Source organism: Polyodon spathula, chromosome 1, assembly GCF_017654505.1.
Source record: "Polyodon spathula isolate WHYD16114869_AA chromosome 1, ASM1765450v1, whole genome shotgun sequence".
Taxonomy (NCBI): domain Eukaryota; kingdom Metazoa; phylum Chordata; class Actinopteri; order Acipenseriformes; family Polyodontidae; genus Polyodon; species Polyodon spathula.
This window is the reverse complement of record NC_054534.1, coordinates 78,553,410-78,568,201: the sequence shown is the minus strand read 5'-3', so window position 1 is coordinate 78,568,201 and position 14,792 is coordinate 78,553,410. Positions and strand designations below refer to the sequence as shown.

General features: G+C 35.9%; 1 protein-coding gene across 1 annotated transcript in view; it reads left to right on the top strand.

Annotated features, from left to right (window-relative positions):
• The first annotated feature begins 790 nt into the window (after nt 1-790).
• LOC121322832 (carboxypeptidase E-like) overlaps nt 791-14,792 on the top strand; it is a 37,646-nt gene continuing 23,644 nt past the window's right edge. Inside the window, exon 1 of the mRNA XM_041263211.1 lies at nt 791-1,215. Within this exon, the coding sequence (XP_041119145.1) occupies nt 894-1,215 (322 nt within the window). The 5' untranslated portion in view covers nt 791-893. The remainder of the gene's footprint in view (nt 1,216-14,792) is intronic.

Here is a 14,792-nt window from a genome sequence, read left to right as displayed (position 1 = left end):
CAAGAGATTTTTAAAAAAATTAATCTAAAGGTCACAATTTCCCACGTGTTTGTTTATGCCACTAGAAAAGACTTCTACACACGAGGTAAATATTTTGATAAATCATTTTAACAATTGATTGTGGTAGTGAAAACGCCTACAGGCTGGTGGAAATTAGGGTTCCCGTTCAACATAAATTTTATGGAACATTAAGAAGTATAAAAACTGACTCCTTGTATGGAAAAAGTTTACTTGAAGCATGCCTATTAAATTCAAGAACAGTGCTGGGGGGGATTTCCTAAGAAGCCCACCCTGTACCTCAGCTCCACGGGTACCGTTTAAATATGTTTCTTTTATGATTAACTCTTTTACAAATAACTTATTTTTTAAATCCAAACACATAGCTTTTTTAAATTTTAGTCATGTTTGAAATGTCTGTTTCCTGAAAAACGGTTTAAAGTTACGGCAGTCGCAAAGATGCAGAAAACCAAATTGTAAGCAATTCGAATACTTATTAGTACCGTATAGAATCTGAGCTCTGGCCATACCAGTATTCTGTCACAGATTAATCGTATTTTAAATATTAACGTAATTAATTGTGGAACACCGCAAAAAATCATCCATTCCATACATGTTGTCAGAACATAAAAATATAAAAAAAAAAAAAAAAAAAAAAAATCATACAAGTTTATCCCACCAGTAAAAATGTCTCAGAAACGAGTGTGTTTATGTAACGGTACTACAGTTACTATTTTAAGTTTAGCTCCACCCTTAGGGGTTGTCCAAGATGTATTGCAAAGGTTGATGCAGTCTCTGTTCAGAGATCCAGTCAAAATCCTTCGTTCTCTGCGCTCAGTACTAGTGTTGTGCAGGTACAGCATTGCTCAGGGCGGTGCTGTAAGAAAACGTTGTTGATGCTGGGGACGATTGCTTGCAGAATAGACGAGTCAGATATACAGAAAAAAATAATGAAATCTCTTATTTTATTAACGCTATGTGGGGCGCTGGCTGTCCTGGCATCAGGAGAAGAAACGGGCGAGAATGTAAATAAAAGGTTTATTAAAGAAGGGGGCATTTCGTTTGAATATCACCGTTACGAAGAGCTCAAAGAAGCCCTCGTGTCGGTATGGTTGCAGTGCCCGTCCATCACCAAGATTCACTCCATCGGCCAGAGCTATGAAGGCAGAGAGCTGCTTGTCCTTGAGATCTCTGACAACCCCGGAGAGCATGAACCAGGTGAGTACAATAAAGATTCAAAGCAAAAGCAAATATACAATATATAATATTTAGTGTTATGAAAACAAATATTAGATTCAATAAAGCACAATTATAAAGGCAACCATTATAATGTTATAACTCATAACTATAATAAAGTCCAATACGTTCCTTTTTTTTCATTTGAAACGTATGGGCAGTGTTATGCTCCCTTTATGTAAAGAATAAATAAAAAGAAGACCTATGTGCTGTACCACATACAGTCAGTGCCACATTAGATGCATACATTGGAGCAGATGTGTCATTTGTGTTATTTTTTTATAACGGTACCGGTAACACTTTGGCTTTCGCTTTTGTCACTTTGCATACAAAACAGACCCAACAGTTTGATCTTCATAGTAATAGTAATGTCGAAATGTTCAAATGCATACCAATGTGATTGCATTAGAAACCGCTTGCAAATTCCACTAATAATGCACAGTGCTGATAATAAATCATAACATATGAATAACTGTTATCACGCTTGAACTGTAAATTAAATCACAGATTTAATTGTTATTCAGGTTACAATACAAACCTTCGAGCTACATAATGAGGAATGGGAAGCTTACTTGAGGATCTCTTGAGCAAACAAAATATGGACGTATAGATGGACAAATAAATATTCTGTTTGCTATGCAGGCATTTTTCCAAAAAAAGGTCTGCACAAAGGGAACCTTCTACCATTGCTGTACAGTTTAGCAGGAAGGTATTCTTTTGTTGTACTATATGCAGCTTCAATTTAACCAATCAGGAATGTTTCAGCAAAAAAAAAAAAAAAAAAAAAAAAAAAAAAACCTTCCCAAGGTTAACTTGCCCAAACCAAGCGAACTGCCATCTAAATGCAGAGATGTGGTGCATTAATGATTAATGCAGTAAGTGAAACATACGAAAGTACTTCTGTATAATTTGGGCTAATACCCGCCATTTTACTTAAGACTATAAGGCCTGGTTTATTTATTGTTTCAATGTCGTTTTCACAGTGGATTGTTCAGATAATTTGATTCCGTAATACAATTATATCACTAAAGAGAAGACCAGATACACCTCTAACCACACCCACCTTTATAACAATGCAGTGTGTATCAACTAGCCAAAGGCAAAAACCTACACCATACAAAGCATACATTTTGTGTATCATTTTTAATACGGTATTGATTCAGGAAGTCGAATACAACTGTACGAAAATGACTTATAATCACATCAATGTATGACAAAAAGTACGGGAAGTTGTGTGATATGTAAAATTGCAATTATAATGGATTTCTACTTCTGAACACATTTTTGCAATATTCTGGTTCCATCCATCTGGCGGCTGGGTTTACACATTGAACCTGACAAAACTCTTTATTAATGGCGTTTAAAAATATTTATTTTTAGGAGTTTAGGCTCCCTTAAAAGGACATTGTACACTGGGGTTAGTCCTTATACAGAATTGCCACATCATCTTTTTAATGGCATTGGAAGTTTTAGAAAGAATTTAACTGCAGAAAAGTATCTGTGTCTAATTACAATGGAATAACATGAACCAGCAGAATCTTTTCTAGAATCAGTTCTACAGGATGAGTAGTGACATTATGGGACAATTCACGGTCTGTGAATAGGTGTTGTGTTACGGCCCGCCACCTATTAAACCAAACTATTTAAAGCCTTGTGTTTTTCAGTAACAAGCAAGACAAGTGTGACCTTTTTGTTATTCATATTTTTTTCCTTTGTTCTTTTTTTACTATTGAAATTACATGAAGTATAAATATAGTATACTTGCTGTAGGCCAGGGTCTTAGGTTGTCCAGGGTGTCCTCAGCTTACCACACACCAGCAACCCCTGTAGTCTGGCCGGGCGACTACGGGCTTAACTATAAGAGGCCCAGAGCTGCTTTGTCCAACACTGTAGCTCTGAGGTGGCTGCATGGTAAGTCTGCAGTGTGAAAAGAAGCGGTCGGCTGACGGCACACGCTTCAGAGGTCAGCGTGTGTTCGTCTTTGCTGCTCCCCAGTCAGCGTGGGGGCGGTAGAAGTGAGCTGAGCCTAAATAATTGGATAATCTAAATTTGGGAGAAAATACAAAAAGTAATTGGCAACTACTAAATTTATATATATATATATATATATATATATATATATATATATATATATATATATATATATATATATATATATATATATATATTACAGCATGTAAACCTTTGATAAGTATTGTTTTGCAGGCAGATGCTTCGGCCTAGATGTTCTGTGCAGTTGCATTTCAGAATATTTAATTGGAAAACAGGTTTCCCTTAGGGACATAACTGGCATCATGAAAAATGTATTCCCTTTTGTTACAACAGAGGGTGGAGAAGAGATCCAAATGTGATGTATTTAGCAACTCTTTATCCAGTCAATTTGCCATGTTGTGTGCTTTACTGTTATTTAAGTATCTATACTTGGATCTCGTGTGCACTTGCTAAGTGGAATCATGCTGATCTGATGACCTTTTACTCGTGGACACAATTCCTCATCTTTCATTTGTCTATTCATATGTATCTCTACAACTAAACGACATCTTCTGGATCCCTTTTATTTTATGTGGTCAACTAAACCAATCAGATTTGCATTTTCTTTCTTGTGAAATGCAATTTATTTATTGACTATTCACCCCAAATGCTTCTGAATATTTGTTTTTCTCTTTGTGGTATTAACTTTTCTTCAACTTTGATGTCATTTTCTGTTCAGTTTTCACATTTCCTTGAAGATTGCTTGCCGCAAGGTTTAGAGTGAACAGTTTCTCTCAGTGGTATTCTTAACCTGTAAATATACTTTGTTCATGTGTAAAATTTTACTGTGTAAAATGGAAATAGTTTTTAAGTAAGAAAAATTATATGGGGCTGACTTATCAATCCACTGCAGTATAACCGCCATAAGAATAACCCTCTAATAGGTAATTTTATATATTTTTTCTTGAACTTTGATTTATTTCACAGTGGTTGATCTTTCTATTTTTACAAAAACATAATTCTGCCAGATGGATTTTCATACTTGTAAAGGCTCCAGTTTCTAGGCAACCTATAACTCACCTAAGGTTCATCAAAAATAGATGTTGCCATGGAGACAGATAGGCTTAGTACAGCGCATGTTCCATGTTCTAACAGGCTCAGCCATTTGCTTGAGTCGCCTTCTGCTGGGTTATTTGTTAAGGCCATCTGCTAGTTGCAAAGCTGAAATAGGGAATACTGAAAAACACAGTCAATTACAATATGAAAAACATGTATACATTTCTATTTGTTTTTAATGTACAGGTAATGGTGATGAATTTGTGTAGTGTGGGCCAGATTGAAAAAGAACTGTGGAGAAAAATGAGTATATACTGAAAAGGTTTGTTCACCACTATAACTGTAAGATGCAGCTTTTGGCAAATGTTTATGATCTCAGGCCAAAATTCACATACTGTTTGTATCCAGCTTTAAAAAAAATGGCCTCTGATAAATACTTTACACTATATTTCTAGTAAATAATGTGTTCTGTTGATTGTAGATAAAACAGAGTGTTGAACCATAATAATAGTTATCTTTATATAGCACCTTTCATAGTGGACCATCATCACAAAGTGCTTTATAGAGGTAGGCTGTGAACTGTGCATCATCAGTCACTTACAATAGGACATTGATTTAACATCTTGTCTGCAGGATTGAGCACAACAACTTGCTCAGGGAGCATACAGTGAGTCAGTCAGTGGCAAAGGTGAGATTTGAACCAGTAATCTTCCAGTTACAAGCCCTGGACTTTAACCACTGGACCACACTACCTCCTACAATAATACCTGGGAATTACAAAAATAAGAAAGGTCTGCAACACAAAGTAAACATGCTTGATCAAATGCCTCTAACGTGATTCATTTTGAAAGCATTTCAGGCAAATATAATCCCTGACCTATGCTTTGTAATATTTAATGACCGAATCTCTCTGTTACAAGTCACTTTCCATCGTGATGGTGAAGACAGCATATATGAGGTTTTGTAATTCGATTCCTCTAGGATTAACTTTTTCAGAAGAATCTATTGTAACCCTGAAGTAAGAAAAGACAATAATCCAACAAAGTAAATTATTATCTCAACAATAATTTGTCTTATCCTAAACACTTTGAAAATAATAGTCTCCCAAGTTTTTTTTGTTTTTTTTCTTTTCAGACCTGTTGAAGCTTTTTTGCTATGGAAAAGATGCACACACAAATACACAGACTGTTGTTAGCCTTCTCCTGCATTTTCAAACTTTGCTAAGTTTCACATAAAATTCCACTTGTAACCCAAAAACCTCACCCCAGCCCACAATAGATACATTTTACAACTCCCAAACACTGCTGCACAATGTATTGAGCCAGACTGCCTACATATTGCACCTCACAAAGTCTGTCATGTCATACATATACACACACATTTGGCAGGCTCTTTTTTATTATCAATGTGCTCTTTTGTCCTGCTTGTTGTTCATTACTACAAACTTGGCAAAGAACATATTGGCTGCTAGTAATATGTTACCAAGCCTCCTTATGATGTTCAGGTTCTGTTTTGCTCCAATATAAATGTAAACATTATTCCCAAGTTGCTGTGAATTCCATTACAAATGCTTAAGTTAACTTTTTGACCCTCTGGTTTGCTTTGGGAGCACAGTGAGCAAATATATTGTTCTGTATACATTTTTTTTAAGAGATAGAAGCTGTCAATATATATGGTGGCATCTCTTTATGGAATTTGTACAGTTGCTTGTTTTCTCTGAGTTACCGTTTGAATCCAGTTTGAGAATGTGTAGTCACTTGTAAATGGCCTATCGAATTGGATTAGCATAGTACTAAACCAGAGGTCGCGCTAGCTTTTCTGTTCATGTGTTCCTGAAACGCACATGCCCAAAATGTTGCGTCCTATCCATCAAACACACATTTTAGCACAAAGGCTAAGAAACTCCAGGGATGTGCATTTTGGTACATTTTTATGAAAGTTTAAACACTATGGAATGTAGTTTAAGAAATATCTGTCTGTGTGTAGCTATACATATAAACACAGACACACTTTGTTCTTTGTTATAACAGTAGACTGTTCGCATGACAACGAGACGGGATTCTATGCAACGATTCTGTTTGTTGTCTTCAGCTACATGTGCTTTCATATTTTTTCTGCATTCAGCAACAGCATTGCCGTGTCTTAAGCGAAGATTCTTGAAAAACTGTACATCCCTGCATATAGTTTTTTTTTTTTTTCCCAGGAGGTCTTTCACACACAGTACACAGTTCTGTCTCGAACAAGCCACAGATACTTCATCTCCCATTCAGAATTATAAGAACAGATTTTTTGTTTTTGTTTTTGTGCATTGCTGTCAGTGTACACTCTTATGCTTAAAAAAATCTGTAAGGGCATCCCTGTTAAACTAGTGCGGAAAAAATAACAAACATAACATTAAATTAGGAGACTGCAAAAATGAAATGTGAGTTAAAAGTTGGATCTGGGATGAACAATTCATGTATTTTGTCGGCTTTGTTTAAAATAAAATTAAAGGGACCAGAATTAGGCTCAGGCAAGATATGAAGGTAAAAGCAAAAATTGTTTTGCAATTAACAGCTTTTTCTAAGTTTAATTATGAAACAGAATCAGCTAAATTTGTCACCTGATTAAAAATAAAACCAAAACGTCAAGCCGTACTTGTGTGTGTGTCTGTGTTCGCGTTTACTTTTTCTAAAATATTTGTTTTATTTCTTAGCAATATGGAACTGTTAATATGGAGCATAACACATTATTTTAAAATAAAGTACAGTGCATGGTGGGATACTATCATTAATTTTCAATATTCATTGTGCTGCTAGGAAATGTAACCAAACTATTCCAATAGCATTAGTGTGTGTACGCATAATGCCCAACTAAACATGAAACTATATATATATAGACACACACATACACAAAATTAATAAAAGCACTCTGAACAACTAAAAACATCATAACAAACATAATGCACAGTACAAAAAAAAAAAAAAAAAAAGCCATATGGAGTTATCCATTCATTAATATACAGTAAAGTCTAAATACGACCACATCACAGTCACAACCCCAAGATTTTGAAATGTGTCTGTGTTTCACTTAGGGCTGTCATCGCACCTTTTCCAAAAGCTTGTGGAGTATTTACCAATTGAAGCTGCCGGCCAGATGCATCTGGGTTCAGATTAGAGGTCAAGGGGCAGATGTAAAGGTCTATAAGGGCCACATGTTGCCATCAGGAATAGGTTTGTCCACCCTGCTCTATGTCATACTTAAATATTCTGTGCACTGCTCTGTTTTTGCATGCTGTTTCAATTTACATATTTTACTACATTAATAAACGGACTTCAGACTTGACTGTGAAGTCTGATTATTAATGTAGCACTGAAGATATTACAGCACCATGCCTTGGTAGTATAGACAGTAGTGGATTTTGAGCTATCTTGAAAAAAAAAGTTACATTTACTGTTTGTATTCAGTATTAACTTCAGTGCAATGTAGTGTAAAATGATTAGCTTTTAAAACTTTCATCGCTGCTTTGTTTTGTTTTATTGGTTTTGGTGCAAGTTCTCAAGTAGAATGTGTCAGTTGTATTTAACAATCAATGAATAGACTTTTGAATAAAAAATAAAATCAAATAAGTTGTTGTTGAAGAGATATGTACACTTCACTGTGATATACTTTATCTGGTCTGTTTTAGCTGATGTATTTAAAAAAAAAACAGTAAAGCAGTGAACAAACACAAAATTCATATTTTGAAAATATATATTCTCTGCATCAAATGTCTTTTTTGTGGAAGGGAGAAAGGAATGTAAGTGCATTTAGTGTAGTTCTGATGATTTTTTGGTTAGTTTTAAAAGTTATTCAATTAAATGGAAGATCTTCGTTCAGAATGCTTTGTTTTGAATGTCAAATTTGAGCGTTCTATACCACAGTAAGTATTGATTTTGGTTCAGTTGCATATGACCTTTGTAAAGCTGTAAGGATAAGAAACTATTTTACATTACATTGTTAATCAATATAGAAAAAACAGGAGAACCATTTAATTGGAAATCAAACAGGACAGCATTAGACCAAAATTAAAATATGCTTCTTTTAGGAAAAGAAATGTGCTGCCTGTTTGTGTTTTGAATGTATTTACGTTGGCACCTACTCCTGCTAATGCTTTCCTTTGCCACAGAATAAGTGGACATGTTGAAAATGCAGTTACAGGGTGTTCAGAACACCAATCACTTTTGTGTCACAGCCCTAGGAAAAAGTTCAGTGTGGTGCTATACCATTAGGCCATTCTTTATCAATAATAAAGACAGATTTATATTCATAAATCCTTTCCGGTGACAGAGACATTCATATTCATATGGAGCTATGCATCCACTATATTTCCTTTCTGTTAATCCAAAGTTGTACCTTGCAGACTACTGTAATTGATCACCAGTCAATGAGGGCAATTAGGTTAACCAGTCTCATAAACCACCTTAAGCCACGTTACTAGGCAACCATTTGAGCAGTTAGGCTTGCTGTGACAAAGTGCCCACCCCTGTGTATATTATCTGTTATGTGTTGCGTGTGGTGTGTTTAAATGTTGGTGTATAGACATTGGTACACGGGATATAAACGGGTCTGTGTAACACGAGTGTTTAAAAATGTATATGTGTATTTAGGCACGAGGATTGCACAGCACTTCACGTGCAAGTAAAATGTAATAATATGTGAGCACGGGGAATTGCACTTTATTAATTCACATGCTGGGATTAAAGTGAATAATTAATTGGTAATTGAATCCCAGCACAACAGTATATATAGATGCTCATTGTCACATACTCGCGGTTGGGTGTTCGGTGAGTGGAGAACGGGAGAGAGAGGGTAGGAGAATTAAATATTTCAATTGCTATTACGTGCTGGTAGGACCAGTACGATACTTGTTTATTTAAAACTCACCTTGTTTGTGTGTCTAGCTGCTCCGTTTTTTGTTAAGTATTAGTCCGTTTTTGTTTGTCTGTTTTATTTTGGCTACCAGTGCCGTGTCCTGTTTCTGTTTTCATGTTTAAACGTTTTATTTACAATAAACCGGCGCAAGCAAGCGTCATCATCATTTCACATCATCTGTCTTTGTGTTCATTCCTTTTCCTGGGTCTGACGCTGCCCACTTCGGCCGTCTCTGTGACACTTGCCTAGCGCTGAGTTGATCGGGAGGTCTGGATTGGCTGGGAGGAGTGCCCGGGGAGGCTGCAGACAGCTCAAAAGCTGTCGGCGCCACAGCTCGAGCGACTGCACTGCCATGCTACACAAAGATTGCTGTGTTAACATCGAGAGAGGGTTTGCGTAATGTAGTAGGTTCCTGAAGCGGGACAATCCTTTTAGTGGGACTAGCGCTTGCCTTGTGTGGCAAACTTTTATTTTGAGCTTTGTTTTCTTTTTTCTTTATTAAATGTGACACTAGGGCTACTATTGGTGGTACTCTAGTGGCAGGACTTGTGTTGTTTAACAAATCTGCATGCCTGTACTGCTATTCTAAAGTATTTTCTAAGCAACTTTACATTTTGTACTGTCATGCTAACACTGCTGTTAATAATGGAAACCCAGTTTTATTTGTATTGTAACTATAGCTCTACTTTAGCTCCCGATTTAAGAAATGAAAATATAATTTAAGAAATGCATTTAAAATTCAGAGACAGTCTTCAAATTGGAGAAAATTGCTAAGCAATATTTCCCAGAGGAGGGATTGTGTCTCCTTTATGCACTTTAGCTATTGGCAAGAGCATTATAACTAACAAAATCAGAGTTGTGGTATATGAGGATCAAATCAATATAAAAACCTAACTAAGCCAGTAGATGTGTATTCGGTTTTTTAGAATTCTTTCGTTCCAGTGCTCTTGGGCTAGGCATCAGCCTTCCTTTACCTTCAGGGGGGTTCTCACCATGTGAGTCAGAGCGGACCGCCGGCCACATCTAACATCTCTCATTCATCAGACCTTTTTGTCCTGCAAATGTGTAGAAACCTCTGAGCTGCTTTTCTGAACAGATGATTTGTTTATCTGTGGAGTATTTGTAATAATAACCGAAATTATAGTTCTCTGTGATTATTTATGTGTAACCTGATTATCTGGGACAGTGTGCCTTTTTTGACCGTCAGTGTTTTATTTTAGTTTTGTAAAATAACAGAAGTTTAAAAAAATGCATCAGTGTAACATTGCAGTAAATGTCTGTACAAAAGAAATGCTGTAAACTTACAGTGGGTGCACTACATTTTTTAGTGTTTTTTTTTAAGTTTTATAAGGGAGGCACCCAAAGGAGCCAATGTGGGCTAATCAGGAACCAAGGAGAGTGGCTACAGGGTATAATATAGAAGTTAATCTTGAGAACTATTCATAAACATTTTCTTTACTGTAAAAAAAACTTTGTATATTTTTTGAAACTTTGTCAAAACCTAAAAAATTTTTAGGTAATCCCAGGGGTCCAATTATATATATAACCGAATATATAGGTACACATACATGCAGAGGACATGCGGCCACGTTGCATAGAAAAATGTTTTTACGGTAATCTCGCGACCCGTGTGTTAATATATATATATATATATATATATGTACACATACATGCAGAGGTACAGATTTTCAAAAAATCTTTGCTTAAAAGACACAGATATTGTGATGCTGTTGCTGTTATTGGAATGGAGAAAAATATGAAAACACACGTAGTTGAAGGCAACAGACTGCTTAGAATCTTGTGTCATTGTCATGTAAACGGTCTACTGTTAGTATATAACAAAGACAAAACTGTGTCTGTGTTCATATGTATATCTGTACACAGACATTGTTTAAACTACTATATGGCATAGTTTAAACGTTCATAAAAATGTACAAAATGCAAATCCCTGGAGTTTATTAGCCTTTGTGTATTTGATGGATGGGACACAAAATTTTGGGCATGTGCTTTTCAGGAATGCATGAACAGAAAAGCTAGCACTACAGCTGAATTGGACTACAGTCTATATTCGGTTAAGTGTACATTTTGTTGAAAATATTCAGGGACACAAGAAGAGTCACTATCAGTGCTGGTCTCAATACAATCTTTGACATCCACAGAGGAGGCTGGGTGCTGTTTTTGTGTTTCTTTTGAAGGTTGTGACCTCTACAAGCTCAGTACTCCCTCACCACATTCCTCAGATATTAGATGTATGGATTATGTGCAGGCTTTAATATGTGCAGGCATCCAAAATTGCAACACAGTCCTGACTAAAGTATTGGGCATTGCTTTTGATCATTCTAGTTTACAACATGCTTGGTAATAAAAGAGAATGCAAGCTAGTCAAAATCAAGTGGATTTGCAAAAATCACCAGACTATGCATGACACTACTGCAATATTGTGGGATGTATTGTGTGGGGTTACAAACACAGGGAAAGTCTTGTGAAATAAGGTATTGTATAGTTAAATGTGGTCTGGCAGAGGCGGTGTTAGCAGCTTATCTCTGCCAGGCAGCTTGTAAGAATGCATGGACTGCAGTCAGAGATTATTGACAAATTCACTGTATTCCACGCAAACTAAAAAAACTCTTGTGTAGAATGTGATTATCTCCGGATTGATTAATTTATTGCTAACGTGGAGATGGTCCGATTTATAAAAACCTACAGCTTTTGCTGGTCATGGTGGGGTTCCAGAGGAGAGAGCGTGAGAGAGAAACTGGAGCATTAAAACGAAAGTAAAAAGAAAAGTAAACACATGCCGCTGTTTTGGGTGAAGGTGTTAGAATTGTGTTGCGACATTTGTTTTGACACACATTTTTACTTTGCTCTGTGAGCGTTGTTTCTTGTACTGATTGGTTATTGACAGGAAAAAAGCAGGTGAAATGATCCAGGAAGTACACAAAAGTCTGAAAGCATGGCTTGCAAACATAGATTTACTTAACCTAAAGTAGTACCAAATGTCATGTTTTGAAATGAAAATACTGTACGTGTTTGCTAAAAAGAGTTTTTTTTTTTGTTTGTTTTTGTGTTTTCAAAACTGCACACTATTTTTTTTTTAGCTACTTAAATAATATATTTATAGTAAAGGTAGGAAATTAACACCTGCAAATCGATTCTAGTCGGGATAAAGTCAAACAGTTTGAAACCTATTCTTTTCAGCAAATAAATGTACTATAGCAAACAGAGGTAAGACTTTCCTGTTATCTTGATCTGCCCCTGATACTTTGAAAGTCCTCCCAAGTCTTCTAGACTCAATGTTTGGTATGTTGAACCTTTAATTGAATGGAACATGGTGCACATTCTGGAATTCTGTGCTTTATTAAAATGAATTTTGAATGGGTTAATTAAAAACACATGGCTAATTGTAGCATTGTATATTGGGAGCTTTTCCATTGTTTTTGTACAGAAACATACAGTATGTCACAGCAACTTCTCAATCTGTGGAAAAGTAATTACTGTTCTGAGTGAGTGTGTGTTTTTGAAAGATAAAGATGTTGAAAATCTAATCCAATTTTCCATAGGCTAAGACTTTGCCTGATTCCACATATTATCTATTCAAACAATAAACTTTGTTATGTTCTGTGGATTAATCAGTCCGTGACTTTTACAATTTAAGTGAATGTCATAGTGTGCTATGTTTCCATCTAAATGCTAAGTTTCTCAGTAAACCCTGTGATGTGATTCTTGGGCATCACAACCTACCAGATTGTTTCACCTAAATTTAATCTCTGTTAAAAAAAGAGAGCTGTATATTGTACTGGGTAGAGATCCTGTTCAAATTAAATGAGGAGGCAGGTTGCCATGGAAACATTGGCTTCATCTAGGAGAGTGCAATATACAATACTAAAGTTGAATAAATATGAAACCACTAAGCCTCAGAATGGTTGTTTTTAGAGATGGGTGAACGTTCTTTTTTTTAAGGTTTTAAAATCTTTGCATTTTCTCCTATACAAAATGTTGCTGTTTTTGTATTATTAGCCCCCACTAAGAATGCATACCCTCAGCGACAGGGATATATGTAGTGCAGGCAGCGGTACATACTGTATGCACTTTTAGTTGTTTTTATTTTAGGTTAAACCATATGCCTGGGTTCTACTACTTCCCAAATTGCAGATACACTTAGGGTTAAACTTGATTTTACCTGAAATTGATGACAAATAATTTAGTTAATGTGGACAGATTCCTTAATTAATGTATCAAAGTGTGTACTAGTGCAAGAGTGAATCTGCGGGTATGGGAGACATCTAGTCTGTCTGTATATCTTACATATATGATAGGTATATTGCATGGTGATGCCATATTACTGAAGGCAACAGTATGTCACTGACATGCTTGTTAACATAATAGATATAGTACTACAGCATTTGTGGCATAGTACATGCAGTCTGGGTGTAAGATACATGAGATAACGTGTGTACTAAAGGTTTGCATATTCCCTGGTTTTATCTTGCCAATAATAATTTAGAGCAATTTAACAAGACATGTGTCTTGCAGTGCATGCATGCATCACCAAACTCTTCCCTGCCTGAAAGCATTGTATCTCCCCTTTGTTAAATCATCATAAAAACAAGAACCCCTGATTATTTGTTGCATAACAGGGATGACTTTTCATGCACACATTATGAGAGGATACCTGATTATATAAAAAAGCTGCATATGGTTCTGAGCCAGGAGTCTGTAATTGTCAAAGGCTTATGCTTTTCAGGCATCCAAACATAAATGCTGGCTGACACTCATGCCCAGGCTTCTCACACTGTGCTGTTTTCCCAGTGGTCAAGGAGCTGAGCCTTTCCAACAGTTGCTTGAAGGCACAGTAACAACAAATACAAATCTTAAAACAAGTAGGTAGCATACTGTTATGATTGCACTTACGAAGGACAGAGGTGAGTCTGTGTTGTTATGTATTAGTTATCTCAGAAGTAAGGCTGTGTTACAAATTTCATGCAGCGGTTTGCAATTTATAGGAAAGCACTATTTAATGTTAATGGGTTCTCTACATGGGGTGTTTCAGGAAAACAACACAAATCCAAAAAGACTTGCCTAGTTTGCAACATATTTTACTTTTTTTTTGTTACTTTTTTTTTTTTTCACAGCATTTAATCTTCATTGAGCTGGCTTTGGCTTGTTACTGTTAAAGTGGATAGTAGAGACAGGCTATCAATGACTCACATGCAAAATGAGGATACAATCAGTAGAACTGAGGGTTGATTCCAGGAAAGGTTCTTCTCGTGAAAATTGCTTTTTAATCAAAAGATCGCACAATTGGTTGCTTTGTTGTCAATTATCTTTCACAGAGCATGGATAGATCATGTATCGCTTGTAATAGTGATGCCCACGAGTATCAGCACCCTGTAGTTTGAGGTAATACATCATAAATTACAAAAGTGAGCAAGATACAAAGACAGTGAATGCCTCAAGGCTGTACTCTGTGTAATATAATGACAACAGGATGCTAGTCTTCTCCTTAAATTACACAGCATAGAAATTACAAACAAAGCTTTAAAAAAGCTGTAGTATAAGTTTAATGACTGACCAAAAAAGTTGATAATCTAATTACAATTAGAAATGACATGCAGTATTTGTGTAACTGTACTGCAACA